Consider the following 15,537-nt stretch of genomic DNA (forward strand, 5'->3'; position numbering starts at 1 on the left):
GATGGTGGGGTTGGGGTAACCGGCGGCGATACAGGGCAACTCTATGCTTCGCCCCACTTGTACTTCTCCTGACTGGAAACTGTCCGTCACAGAAGGCGGGGTTTCAGTGGGGTCTATGGACAGAGATAAAGTTATTATAGAAAGACCAAGCAATTGTAGCCAATTTATGTATAGTCATTTACATACATAAGTCTTAAAGTTACACTAGCAAAACTGCCTGATTAATGGTCAGAGAAGAGGAAGAAAATGCTCATGTTAAACAAAATTATAGCTATTTTTTTCTACAAGAACCTTTGACTAACATCAGTAGACTTTAGGGAAAATATATATACAATTAAAATGTAGGACATACTCCCTTTAAATATGAATTACATGAATTAGGATCTTAATGTTATTTCTCAAAGAAACACATCCAAGACAGTAACAAATCTAATTATGAAAATATGCTTAATGCATTAGGATTGACAAATATGACAAAGAAGTGTCAACTGCCCGGAAAACCGACATAAACCCACACACTCACCCAGCACAGACAGACGAGCCCCATTGCTCTGCCTGGTTTCTCCGCTGTATTTGTGCTTGGTGATGCAGCGGTAGGTAGAGAGGGCGTCCTCTTTCTGAACATCAGATATGTAGAGGGCCCCATATGACGTCAGGAAAAACCTGTTACCTAAAGAGAGAGGAGAAGAGATGATCTAAACATATGCACATGGATTTCTTTGGCCAACAAAAAGACGATTTTCAAAAGTCCATTTCGGACCAACTTCATATGCAACTCTTCAACCATAGATCAGTTATTCTATTCAGTTAGTCACAGAATCAATCATTAGACTTTTACAAAAGTTATAACTGTAAAACAAAAAACGTGTCCACTGAGTTACAAATCATCCAGAAATATGTTTATAGTCACGACATTCAAAAACGAACACGAGTACAGATATGAAAACATTTTTGAAGGATACAGCAAGTAATCCATTACAAAGTAAGAAAGAGAGAGCATTTTAATATTTTATGTGTATGTTATTGTAACAGTATATTACTGTCACAGTCATTTCACATCAGTGAGGCCTGACTCTGATTTATCTGTACATTCATGAAGGCCGTATTTTACAATCCAGCACTTGCCCAGAAGCCAGAAGTAAGTGTTTCTCTTTCACTCTCAGTCCTTTTTATTCAATTAAGTACATTTTAGCTGTGAATGTTTCTGACACAAAAAGACTGTGAAAGTTCACAAAAAAGATGTTTAATGTGTTGATTGTGTGTGTGTTTGTTTTCATGTTTAGAATGTGTATATACACTATCTGAATTTGAACGATGAGATCAGTTTTTACATTGTTTCTCCTAGGGGGCAAAATGTCTTCTCAGGTTTGTATCCTGAGAAACATCAGAAACATATAAGATGAGGTTGATACTTAACTGAAACAACTGAGAAGTCTCATGAGCTATAAAAGAGCAACCTTAAAGCAATAAAATGTTCCTCTGGGATGAATTAGGTGTGTGTGTGTGTGTGTGTGTGTGTGTGTGTGTGTGTGAAAGAAGAGTTTGTGTGTGTTCTGCTAAACTGCACATCACTGGACACAATAACAACAGCAAAGTATGTCAGTGTGTGAGAGTCAGTCAGTCAGTCAGTCTCTGTGTGTGTGTGTGTGTGTGTGTGTGTGTGTGTGTGTGTGTGTGTGTGTGTGTGTGTGTGTGTGTGTGTGTGTGTGTGTGTGTGTGTGTGTGTGTGTGTGTGTGTGTGTGTGTGTGTGTGTGTGTGTGTGTGTGTGTGTGTGTGTGTGTGTGTGTGTGTGTGTGTGTGTGTGTGTGTGTGTGTGTGTGTGTGTGTGTGTGTGTGTGTGTGTGTGTGTGTGTGTGTGTGTGTGTGTGTGTGTGTGTGTGTGTGTGTGTGTGTGTGTGTGTGTGTGTGTGTGTGTGTGTGTGTGTGTGTGTGTGTGTGTGTTTGTGTGTGTGTGTCCTAGTTTTTCTAGGCAGGCAGAGCATGTGGATTGGGCCAACCGCACCATTATGAGACAACTAAATGAACTGGAAATGTAAAAACTCACAAAACACACAAGTCTGATGCAAACACAGATATAAACACACTTTAAGAACAAACCTTCAGCTATAGGTCAACATCTGGAGTCATATCCACACTGTGACTCATTAAAAACGTGAAGATGTGTTTATATATTTATGCTGAGGCGTCATTATTTGACTAGTTACCATGTGTCTTGTTTATCCATCTATATTATGACACACTTGTGCATTCAAAACTCACTCAAAAAGATACAACGTTCCTATAGAAAGCAGGAGTAGTCTGTGGGAAGAATAGCTTCATCCAATGCAGATTTATGAAAGCAGAGAGGACATGCTTGACTCGGCAGCCCACACACACACTCCATCACTATAACAAGCAGCTTACTCTCACACACACACAGATAGTAGCTACAGACAAACAAAGACAATGGCTGGAAACAAAGATAAATTCAGCAGGCATCTGTGTGAATGTCATGGCCATGTGATAAGACAATGAAATGAAGTACATGCGTGCGGCATTGGCTGCATGTGTATGGTTGCATGATTATTTGTGTCACAAACATATATTGCTGAATGAATATCCGTACGACAGCTAAGCGCGAGCACACGTCTGTATAAGTGTGTGTGTATAGACGTAACACAGTGTCTGTGTGGGTATTGTTGTCATGCTGAATGCTAGGCCCATCAAACTGTAATTTAAGAGTCGGCCCTCGCGATTCAACCTGCATATTAAGCCTTACAGGATAATATGCACTTGGTGACTTTAACCCCCTACAACATCAGCGCAACACTGTCACAACATTTCACCCGGAGCGAGAGACCAGGGAGGGAGAGAGAGCGAGAGAAAGAGAAGTAGTCAGTGAGTAGTTTTGATTTAATCCCAGTAACTTGGATCTTTCTCATTGTGAAGACTGGTAAATTAAATATCAGAAACCAGGGGCACAAGGTCTGTCTCTCTCTCACTCTTTTTATTTTTCACTCTACCTTCTTTTTTTACTTAGCTGTATAATTTTTTGTACAAATGAAGTGAAATATTAGACTGATAAAATGATGAAAATTCTGTCATCATTTACTCATACACAAGGTCTGTCTCTCTCTCACTCTTTTTATTTTTCACTCTACCTTCTTTTTTTACTTAGCTTTATCATTTTTTGTACAAATGAAGTGAAATATTAGACTGATAAAATGATGAAAATTCTGTCATCATTTACTCATATTGTTCCAAATCAAATTATTCTACACAAACTTTTTTCTCATAAAAAACAAAACAAACAAACACAAACTACAACATACACGTTTTCCAACACAACACGTCTTAACTAAACCTTTGTGTGAAGATCAGTCAAACAATTCATACACATTTTACATTTTGACGAACTGGTGGCTAATGAATATTATTATTACTATTATTATTATTGTACATTTTTGTAGAATTTGCTTGTGTATCATGAGAATGTATGATATCTCAGATCAAAATAGAGCAAAGGGCAAGATTTTCAGACAATAGCAACTCGAAATTCGGTTTTGTGTAATCAGGTTTGAGCATGAAATCACTTCATATTCCCACACTCGCATTTCTTCCACTCATATTCCTCTCTCTATCCATTATTTATTTATTTATGTATGTGTTTGTTTGTTTCACAATTTGTCTGCTTCTTTTTTATTTTATATTTGACCTTATAAACTGAAATAAGGAAGAGGAACAGCATAGGGAACTGTTGCAAGCTATATTCATCCCACACTGTCCATATGAGCACCACAGCTAAATGCACTGCTAAGCCATGGTTCCAACATCTGCATCTTAAAAGTCCTTTATTTGGCTATTTGGCTTTTGCTTGTCAGAACAGAGCACATGCCTGTCTGTCTGTGTGTGACTGTACATAAGACATTTGACTTCACTGAATAAGTGACCCATTGGGTGTACAGATTTAAAAATGGTGATTGATGGATTAAAGGAGAGGCAGACAGAGCTATGCAGATATTAGTCCCACGTCTCCTTGCAATTAGTTCTGTTTGGGAGTGCAGATCAATTCTTGTCTAGTCTTTCTTCGCCTTGAGGTGTGTGTATGTGTGTGTGTGTGTGCACACATACAAGGTTCTCTGGTAGGGCTGGAGTGTGTAGCATGGGCAGCCTGGGGCATCATGTCAGACCGATGGAAGGAAAAAAAAATGTGGAATTGGATTTATGTGTGGAGCATGGCAACCTTCCAGTTACATCCCACTCTACACAGACTCCCAAAGGCCAGAGAAACACACTCAAATACATAAAGGGAAAAGAGGTTTGTATACATGTTTGAGAATATGTGTTTTGTTACGGGATGTCAGGAGGGCAGGAAAACTATCTCGCTCTCTCAGCACAGGACTGTGTGAGTGCAGCTGGGAAAGATCTAGTCTAAAAATAAAACCCTACCGGAAGTAAAGCCGCCATTTTCCTGCCATCATTTTCAAGGTAAAAATAAATAGAATAACAGAGGATATGAATAGTAATGCGCAATACACAATAGTGTGGAAAATAGAACAACAACAAAAAGGAAATCGTAACGAATGCCAGGAGACTCTGAGGAAGGGGGCGGAGAACGACAGAACGACAACAGAAGGGAAAAGAGGAAGAAGACGCTCACGAGATGAAAGACGTGAAATACCGAAATATCACAAATAAAAAAAAAAAAAGAGAGAAAGAGACAGTTGGAAGGAGATTGTGTGATGACAGAACGATAAACACATGAAGACAAAAAGAGAGGGGTGTGGGCTGAAGCTGATGTTGAATTTGCTCTAGGAGCTCCCATGCAAATGATGGCGCCGCTGCAATGCTAACGAGGACCGGGTTTCAAACTGTTCGGCCCATTACTTATTAATGCTCTGCGTCTCTTCCCCCTCCCTCTTTCCCTCTCTCGCTCCACTTTTCCCTCTCTCTCTCGCTGTTGCTAGGGCCCCTGCACTCACGTGACGTGGGTTAGGGGGCGCTGCGGTGGCATGTGCAAAAAACGGAGAGAAAGAAAGAGGGAGGGATGATGGGAAGGCTGGCAAGGAGGGGTGTAAACGTAGGGGATGCTAACGCTCGGTTGTTTGTTAAGCCACAAACGGGCTACCAGGGCACACACGGAGAGCCTGGCACATGGAGAGACAGGCCAGCTGGGGCTCTGATTGGCTGCGGGTGGGACTCAACGTAATTTCGATGCAGAATACGGTTAACGAAGGAGAGCTGACAAAAATCAAGCTTAGAGCTAAGAGAGCGAGAGGGATCAAAGATAAAAAACAATGTCACCAAGTGAAGGAAGACACTTGGTGATGGAACGGAGAAGGAGAGATGAAGCGAAAAAAGGCTCTATTGTCGACTCTATTTTTAATATTTTTTTTCACTGAAGCAGTCATGCTCAAACACACACTGCACTGCTGGTTTTGTACGAAAGCCTCAAACGAATCTTCCTTGATGCAATATGGCGTATCCAGAGATGACTCTAGAATTCCCACTCACCTGGGCTTGTCTTACAACAAATCACCCTTTACACACATGAAGGTCCCTTATGCTGGATGTATGAGGTGTGACTCTTCGAGAAAAATGTCTAGATCAGTTACAAAATGAACTGGAAATAACATTTGACAGTTCTGGACTTCAACTGGTCAAATATCTTTGATGTCAAACACTTGCCTAATAGCTACTGTGTACAGTATGACTGCAGAGCCCCTTATACCATGTCTACATGTCCATTTTTGACATACTCTTGTGCTACTTCTGACAACAGTACAGATTTTAAATGTTTGTTTTGACATTCAGTATAGATAGTCTCAAACTGTTGCAATGCAATAAGGGCTGCACCCAGTGTAGACAAGTTGTTAGTGACCAGCTATTAACCTTAGTCTACATGTCAGGGACTACTGTATATCTTTTTGTTGAAAGATGGCACAAAATTAATTTTCTAATAAAAATTTCTGCCCATAATTGTTTCTGTTCTAATCATTTCAGTTATGCAATAAGGCACTATTGTTGTGCTACATTGTGCTACATTGTGACTGAAGAAGTTGCAGATGCTCCAAAGTATTTCATTCCTAACAATGCCCTTTAGCTCAGACTATATTCACATATAGTGTGCTCTCTTGTAATTTACTGATACAGAGAGTTTGCAGGTATATTTCTTGTGCCTTTCCCTGCATCTACCTCTTCTCTCCACTTCCCTGCTGTCACTCTTTACTTCCCACCCACTCTTGTCCAACTTCAGCCTGTGTTCTCTAGTTGTGCTGTTCTCTAGCTCCCGCTGTTCTCCTCGTCTCCATTCTCCAACCTTCCAACTCACTTCTTGAGAACCCCAATCACATATGTGTGGGTGATCTCTACGGCCATGTTCACACAGTAACAGAACACGGTTGTTACTCCTATATTTGAGTCCTTAATACAATTGTGTTCACACACATTTTGCTTAATTACCCATACATTTTCAGGACTCACAACCATATTTTTGTGACCAGACTGGACAACTAATTGTCTGTCATGTCTAGGGTTTGGAATCGAAAATCAATTCCGATTCCAGAATCGGATACTTAAGGTCAGGAATCAGATACTTGTCAAATAAAATGTTCGATTCCGCCTATAGATTCCTATGCGCTTTTTTTTTTTCTTCATCTGTGAGGACCGGACCTAGCGATCTGCCAGGACCTTGCTCGCTAATCTAAGCGCTCCAAAGTTTGGCTACATTTGCGATCAGAAGCCAAAAAAGCTAAGTATAATATCTGTGATAGCTAAACATGTTGCAAGAGAGGTATCACCACCAACATGACAAAGCACTTTAATTTATTAGATCGTTAAAGATCGCAAACACGATTCAAACACCAACGTGATTCTATTCCTAAATTACAATGATTCGTCGGTTTCATTTCTCAACCTTTGACATGTGCGATCAATGTTGTGATCACTTGGTTCGTCCGTGCAGCGTACGATCACACCAGTGTGATTTGAACATTTAAATTTGCGCTTGAGCTGCCGTTGACCTGAAGAGAGCAGCTGTCTGTCATGAATGAAACAGCTTCAGTCTTTTCAGCCACACAGTGTCATTATTTCTGTTACAAAATGCGCTTGAGCTGCCGTTGACCTGAAGAGAGCAGGTGTCTGTCATGAATGAAACAGCTTCACAGTCTTTTCAGCCACACAGTATCATTATTTCTGTTACAAACATTCAAATCACAGCAGTAATTAGTAATTAGTAATCAGTAATTAGTAAAATTCAAATGATACCCAACCCTAGTCATGTCGTTTAGTGTGAGAGAGCCACTTGGTGCACATACACGTGTCTCATACATGTTGCATGTTTTTATGTTTGGTTTTGGTAACTTGGAGAGATAGAGATAGGAACTGTGTCATCTAAAGGTTTTAGATCAGGGGGCAAAACTCCAACCCTGCTCCAATACACATACCTGCAGTTTTCAATTAACCCTTAAGGACTTGATTAGCTGGCTCAGGTGTGTTTAATTAGGGTTGAAGCTAAACTCTGGCTGTTTCTCAATTCCAAGAACGCAAAGAACGGACTTGCATGCTTGTGGAGACCGGTCTTGTCAAGCTTCCTTGGAAGAACGAACTCGGAAGGATGCGAGAACACAGAACACATCCTTATGAGAATTGAGATGTGCTGCGTTCTTGCTTAAGCCGGGCTCACACTACAGGATTGAAAGACTTGCCGAATCACTGTGTTGCTCACACTACGCAACAAGATTTGTTCTCATTTGTCGTCATCTTGTCATAGCTGCGCACATACTATACAACACAATGCTAACGAGATGCACACACTGCAAAACATTCAGTGAAGAGGCATTCCCAACCATCAGCGAAAATACGTTTTCTCACATAAATTCTCGCGAGAAATTACAGCGATTATAGGCCATTTCTGCAAGCATGGACGATCAACTGGCCCTTCAATTGGTCTGTGAAGTTATTTCGTCCGAAAGAAAGAAGAAACCACGACAAAAGAGAATATGGCAGAAACAATGGCTTGGAAGACGTGGACTGTCAGTACTGCAGAAAGAGGTGGAGGTAATTAAACAGTACAATGAAACATGATATTATATACACAAAATATATGCATTTGTTAAATTTATTTCTAGTTAGTTGATTTCATGAATTTTTGGCGTTTCGTTTCTGTTCATAAAGATGCATGATAAGAGTGTTTATACCATCTGCACTGTGATTGGCTGGATTAGTTCCACCTTGTCATTGTGTCACTCACATTACGAGATCACGTGGCGATAATATCAAACAGGTTTGAAAATATCGTAGCGTCTGTGATAGCTCAAGACAGGTTCAGATCACGTTGCTGACCTGCTCATACTTAACGAGCTTCGGCGACCGCAACGAGTACCGATTTGGTCACGATCCAGGGGTTTTGTCGCAGACTGTGGAAATCTGTCCATGACAGCAAAATCCAGCCAAAAATCCTGTAGTGTGAGCCCGGCTTTAACTGACCGCATAGTCACAGCATAAGCAGCGGCCAATGAACAATACATATAACATAACATTACAAACAAATGTCATAACTTATTAAAACATTTCATACTATTATAGATATTATTTTCATATAATTGTATATTGTTTTATTTTACAGCATTATATATTTAACTATGACTATGTTAAGATTCATTTTAATATGCCAATAAAAAATACAGCAGACTTTCTCCGGGTCTTATATCTTTATTAAAATTAAGCAAAAACAAAAAGATAAATGTTTACTTTCAAGAGCCGTCAAGTATTTGCGAGAGCGAGTTTATAGCTTACAGGGTTCTGTACACCGGCCGCCCGCAGCGTCTTCTGGGATTTCCAACGACTCGATTCTCTCAAGTCTGCACTCGATGCATCCTCGATATCAAGAACACATCCGGGAACTTTCATGCGTCCTCTGTACTTGCGTTCTTGAGAATTGGAACTGAACTTCGACGGTTAATGATGACGCAGAGCGAGAACACAAGGACGCAAGATCGCTGAAGAACACGTATAGAGAAACAGCCTCTGTAGGGCTGCGGCCCTCAAGTTTTGGACCCCTGTTTTAGATTGAGTCACTGTCTTCCACCAGAGCTACTCCCATCAGTTTTGAGGTCTGCACATGACTCAAGTACTCCACACTAACTCGGGTACAAAAGCGGCTGTTGGTTAATTATGATTTGATGGATGGCCTCTTGTCTCAACTGGACTCTTCTTGTGTCATCTGTAATAAGACTTTCCAGTTTAGATGGATGTCAGCTTATTTGATGTTACTTTAGCCACTGTTACAATGATTATAGGTGATAGACATACACAGAATACAAGCTTGACTTTCATTGCATGTTCATATAGATAGTGTTAGAGTTGCTATTGTAAGCTGCTGTGTGAACAGGACATTTTGAGTCTCACATCTGTAATCAAATGCAGTTGGCAATCCCAAAAACACTTACAGTGTGCCCATATCCTCTCTTTCTAAAACTCTTTCCTTCTATCGAACACTCTAGGCATCTGAAGTTGTCCCCCATTCCTTGTCCTAGGTGTGTCCATGCAAGTCTATGTGAGGGGCCAGGGGCAACTCAAGATTCATTCTTTGAAAATCAGACATGGTAGGCCACAAAAGGATAATAAAGTTGTCTGTGATAGTTTTGGGTCTGCTGACTTGGATGGTGACCAAAGTGCAATATGCCCTATTAGTCCATTCCAGCTAAAAATGCATTCCATTTTACTGTACTGATAACATAAAAAAACACCTTGTCCCAACTGTTTTATGTGGAACACAACAAAGCCTTACTATATTACATAAAATACTAAGACAGAATTTTGAATTTGCTTTCTGAGAATCAGAAAGGTGAAATAAAAGAGCCAGCTGTCCCCCATATAATCCACGCATGCACGTTAGTATTCATCCGAATGCCTACTTCGTCCTGGTTTGCCCTAATGACAGGACACGGGGGCAGGCATAAAACATTGCTGAGTGTGGAGAGTTCAACTATAAACATGTGTTCCCCTGGCCACAACATGTGTGTGAGAGTGTGCGTGTGTGTATGTACCATCAAAATTCTGCCATCATTGCATCGCCAAGGTCAGAGCGGAGTCACCCCGATAAACTTAATCTGCTTTTGATATCGATGCTGTTCACACATACAAATTATACATGACATACACCACATACACCACCAGAAAAAAAGTGTGTAAATAATTGTGTAGGGGTGGGGTTACACTATCTAATTGCATTTTGGTGACATTCAGTGATGTAACCTACAAATCTGTCTTCAGCCTGATTCATGAGCCATAAAGCCCCTTTGGAAACAGGATATGCTATGGTCCATATATGGTCTGGGTAAGGCTATAGAGATCAACCATCTGAATAGAGAGTATGTATATAGTATGAGAACATTTCAGCACCACAGACAGCGCCAACACATAATCACAACTTTAGAACTGCTATTAATTAATTTACCACAGGGCTGCTCCAGTTCAGCACCTTGGACAGCTACAAACCATGTCGCTGTCCACAACACAGTAACACAGTCCCTTTTACAGAGACAATGGAACAGAGGTATATTGCCACTAAAACACAACACTGCACAAATCCTAAACTCACTATGCCACATCATATTACACTAGGCTGTGGAGATGCCCAAATGGTCGCCGTGGATACGCACAGAGCAAATTAATTAGTAATGTGACATATGGTACATGGCCACAAAACTCAGCTTAGCAACAGTGACACAAACACACTGCAGAGGACAAAAACAACAACCTGCTATCTACCAACTATCTATCTATCTATCATCTATCTATCTATCTATCTATCTATCTATCTATCTATCAGTCAATCAGTCAATCAGTCAATCAAATCTGTCACGCTCTTTTTTTCTTTATTCTCTCTCTCTGTCTCTCTCTCAGACACACATCTGCAAACACACACAATTACCACATTGCAGTGTAGCCACATCACACGATTAATTAACATTTGCCCACAGTATTGTGTGTGTGTGTGTAGAGGAAGTAATTAAGATTGAACTGTAATAAAACAGCCATCCTCCTAAATCTTAAGGCCTCATTGAATGTTGTATTAACTGAACTTTCTGACTGGGGCATGAATGGGAATGAACAGAGCTCCGGCAGAATCAATACCACCCTCTCCGTCACTCTCTTCTGCTCCACCTCTCACTGCCACCATCATTTCTTTTCTTCTCTTTTCTCTTGGTCATAAAATAATTACTCAGCGGCTGACAATAGGACATCTACACCCTCCGACAATAGCCACTCGTTCCTTCACTGGCCCCCCTTTCGCTATCTATGCTTATGAATGATACCTCTCCTTCATTTCAGCTCTATTCACATTCAAAGCAGAGTGAGAACAGGCAGCCTGAAGTGCCTTGTAATAATAGAAGCATATTTTGATAAAAGACGCCTGACACCTCGCAGGCTCTCAATGACAATACAAACGTTGTGTCTGAGATGCTGATGTGAGGTGGGAAGAATATTTGTCACATCTGAAGGTCGGCTCATGTAGCTATTACCGGTCTCCACCTCTCTTTGAGGTTGCAGGTCGCAACTGTGTAGGGTTCCAAGAGGAACATCTTACTGCACGAGACGTATGGGAAAATTCAAATTCTTAAAGGGAAAGTTCACCCAAAAATGACATTCTGTCATAATTTACTAACCCTTATGTCATTCCAAACCTGTATGACTTTTCGTCTTCTGTGGAACATTAAAGTTTTTTTTTTTTTTTTACATAAAAATAAAAGACAGAATTTAAATTTTTAGATGAACTTTCCATTTAAGTTTCAAATTAAGATTACAACCCCCCATTTACTGGATAAATTTGGGTTTTCTCTTACTTTCTTCTTCTTCCAGACCCTCTTCTCATTTCCTACTCTTCCACTCCTTGACCTTTCAGTTTACAGTTTTATCTCTCTCTTTGCAATGCTTGGAGAAGAGTGGGTTTGTGGAGGACTAATATGCTAATTAAAAAGGCATGCTTCACCGTCAAATGCCAGCTGCCGCTCTTTCCCCTCCTCCTTCTATCCCTCTCTCTCTCTGTTTGCTACTGTGGGAAATTGTGATGCCCATGTTCAACCTCAACTACTTCTTATGTCTGGGTGGAAAAAACTTACGGTTACACTTTATTTCGATAGTCCACTTTAGACATTCTACTAACTATAAGTAACTTTGTAACTACTTGTCAACTACATGTCAACTAATTCTCATTAATTTGCAACTACATGTCTACTAACTCTCAGAGTAGACTGTTTGGGTAGGTTTAGGGTTAGTAGAATGTTGACAAAGAAAGTGTTAGAAGATATTAAGCAGACAGTCTACTAATACTCTACTAACTGCTAGTTGACATGTAGTTGCAAAGTTACTTACTGTTAATAGAATGTCTAAAGTGGACTATCGAAATAAAGTGTTACCAAAGTTACACACATATATATACACACATATAAACACATGTATAGGAAACAGTAGGAAGGATACATTATCTTTCCCTTTAGCATTCTTCCCTTTTTCTTTTTCTGCCAGTACTGGTTAAAGCCTCTCCCACACTCAGCAGCCTAATTAGAATGGCCATAAATATTCAAGGGGTGCAATGTGAAAGAAAGGAGCGAGAAGGAAGGAGAACAAGAGTGGCCTTAGCAGGAAGAACACAAGTGGAGGAAGTAGATGCCAAAATACTAGGAAAAAAGATGGAGAGAATGAGAGAATGAAACTGAGAAGTCAAAATGAGAAAAACATGTAATATGCTGAAGACTCCACAAGTTAATGTTATCATAGGTTGCTCTTTTGTAGTTCTGGAGGCCCCAGTTATTCTTCTGACTTTCTTTCAGATATTTCTCCAAATATTTATTTATTTATTTATTTTCTGTTAATAAACACAGACATAACGACTTTCAGAAAATCCGGTCTTTAATGAGAATTTTTTTTTTTTTTATGACTTTTTTTTTTTTTTAGCAGAGTTTGAGATTTGGTTGAGATCTCTTCTGGAACTCTAGATGACATTCTTTTTTCTACACTTTTCCTTATGCTCTCCTAATATCATTGCTGTCTTGGAGAAACCACTGAGATGTAAAAAAAAATAAAAAATAAAAATCTTTAAAAAAAATGGTGTTATTCTACTTTCATGCTGTTATGTCTTCATACACACACATAAAAGCGGTTGACAACATCCAAACACATTTTCAGTCCTTTTGTGAGTCTCCCAGTTTAATAATTAAGGCTCATTGATAATTGATATGGACATGGGCCTTAAGAAGCAGAACTGAGGAATCCGTATCTAATGCCCATCACAAGAGGACTAACACCACCAAACATGAGCAGATCTGCAATCTGGAGGAAAAAAAAGCAAACCAGGCAAAATATGAATCTGTGTTTGCTGCTAAAAATCTTGCCAGAAAATCAATTATTAATAAACTAACCAGGCCAGTTGAATTAAAGACAAGATGAATCTGTACAGTGCATGCGTGTAACAGACAGTGATTGATGTAGGAATGGTCGGTGAGGTTGACTTAAATCTGTAGGCTGAGTGTGCAGAATACGAGGCATAAACACACACACACACATATACAGTACACACAGATACACACTGGCCATTCCCACACAAATCAATACAGAGTCTCGCCAAGGAACGTTTGGCCTGGCTGACTCCTACACTGAGGCAAGAGCGCCAAAGCATCACTCACAGAGAACTGCACTACTTCTTCCTTAAGTTTAATTGTTCTTATGATTAAGGATGCCAATTATTATTATTTATTTATTTTTTAATTTAAGATTTAAAAGATAGGATTTGCTTATGCCAGCACTTTTGCTATAAGTGCATTCTTCCACATACAGTGGCACAAAAAGCTTTCAGACACTTAAGTCGCACTTTAAATGTGTTAAATTGCATTAGAATTAAAAGATCAAACCAAATGGCATCTGCAAACTAATGACGCTAGAGATTTTCTCAGAGATAACCTTTTCTCTGTAAGGTCTCAAGATGATTTACAGTGGATGTATGAAGTTAATTCACCTTAAGTTCACATAGATCTCCAGAGACATAGTTCATGATATTAACAATAAACATGTTCCACAAAGTTTGACAATCAGAAAGTGTCAGAACGAAGATTTTTTTTCTAATTTTCTTTCAATTCAGTTCAATTCAATTCAATTCAATTCAATTCAATGTGTGCTTTATTGGCATGACAACTGTTACAAAGTATTGCCCAAGCATAGTGTTTACATTGAATCTAGAATATATATATATATATATATATATATATATATATGTATATATCAGATCAATGATTTGTTGACTCCTCCCTCTTTTTGTGACAGGCATCAATGTATACAATCTCTTTTTTCACCTAATAAATATTGAAGTTATGTTTTATTGTTTAACATTTTAAAGTCAGGGCAAGTATTTCAAATTTTGGATAACATTTCATTGTAATTTCTTCATAGTCAGAGCAGCTGGTAAGGAAGTGTTGTTCCCTTTCAGTCAGTCACGTTCAACGTTACGTCAGTCGTGACTGACGAATTGGGATCTCGCCCGAGAGCCCAATCACCTTCGAGTGTTAACTAAACAAGCCAATGACAGTTGGCGTGCGTGTTTCGCCACGCGCACCCCGCCCCGCAGCGCGGGTATAAAAGGAGAGCGCTTGCAAATGCACATCAGCTTTTCGCTTCGGAGCCGAGGCTTCTAGCAAGACTGAATCTCCGCGAGTGTCTACGAGATAGCCTTAGCGTTGGTGTCACGGTGCGTCAGCGGGGGTTGCCATCCAGTGCTGCTTCTCGTCGGCGTGCTGCAGCTTCCCATTCTGCGACGGGCGTCTTTTTAAAGATGGCTTCCCGCTCGTGCGTTTCTGGATGTGGTCGTTTCCTGGCTTCATCTGACAGTCACGATCGCTGTATCTCGTGCTTGGGCTTTCAGCACGCTGAAGCAGCGCTCGTGGATGAGTCATGTTCTCAGTGCGGGAACATGACCATCGCGATGTTGCGGTCGGTGTCACGGCGCGTCAGCGGGGGTTGCCATCCAGTGCTGCTTCTCGTCGGCGTGCTGCAGCTTCCCATTCTGCGACGGGCGTCTTTTTAAAGATGGCTTCCCGCTCGTGCGTTTCTGGATGTGGTCGTTTCCTGGCTTCATCTGACAGTCACGATCGCTGTATCTCGTGCTTGGGCTTTCAGCACGCTGAAGCAGCGCTCATGGATGAGTCATGTTCTCAGTGCGGGAACATGACCATCGCGATGCTGCGGTCCAGATACCTCCTCATTAAACGGAGGGGTATCCCCCTTGCCATGCCCCGTTCTAGCGCCTCCGGTTCTCGGAGGGCTACTTCGGTTCATGGTCAGGGTGACCTGAGGATCACAGTGAGAGCTTCCCCGTCGAGTGCGTCTCCGCGGGCCTGTCATTCCTCCAGCACATCGCACCACTTGGTGTTCCCGGACGAGCTTGCTGGATCCTCGGACAGGGCGGGGCCCAGCATCTCGTGCGGAGCACAGGCGGATGACAGGATGTCGATCGCTGCATCGGAGGGCGAGCTAGGCTCTGGAGATGACGATTCGGCTGCGCT

At 40.7% G+C, this 15,537-nt stretch overlaps 1 protein-coding gene across 1 annotated transcript in view; it reads right to left on the minus strand.

Moving 5' to 3' along the window:
• LOC107699174 (Down syndrome cell adhesion molecule-like protein 1 homolog) overlaps positions 1-15,537 on the minus strand; it is a 136,912-nt gene that overhangs the window by 49,413 nt on the left and 71,962 nt on the right. The window contains exons 4-5 of the mRNA XM_016500367.1: positions 524-670; positions 3-113 (exon numbers count right to left, since the gene is read on the minus strand). Of these exons, the coding sequence (XP_016355853.1) occupies positions 3-113; positions 524-670 (258 nt within the window). The remainder of the gene's footprint in view (positions 1-2; positions 114-523; positions 671-15,537) is intronic.

Source organism: Sinocyclocheilus anshuiensis, unplaced genomic scaffold (genome assembly GCF_001515605.1).
Source record: "Sinocyclocheilus anshuiensis isolate Anshui unplaced genomic scaffold, SAMN03320099.WGS_v1.1 scaffold374, whole genome shotgun sequence".
In the NCBI taxonomy this organism is placed as follows: Eukaryota; Metazoa; Chordata; class Actinopteri; order Cypriniformes; family Cyprinidae; genus Sinocyclocheilus; species Sinocyclocheilus anshuiensis.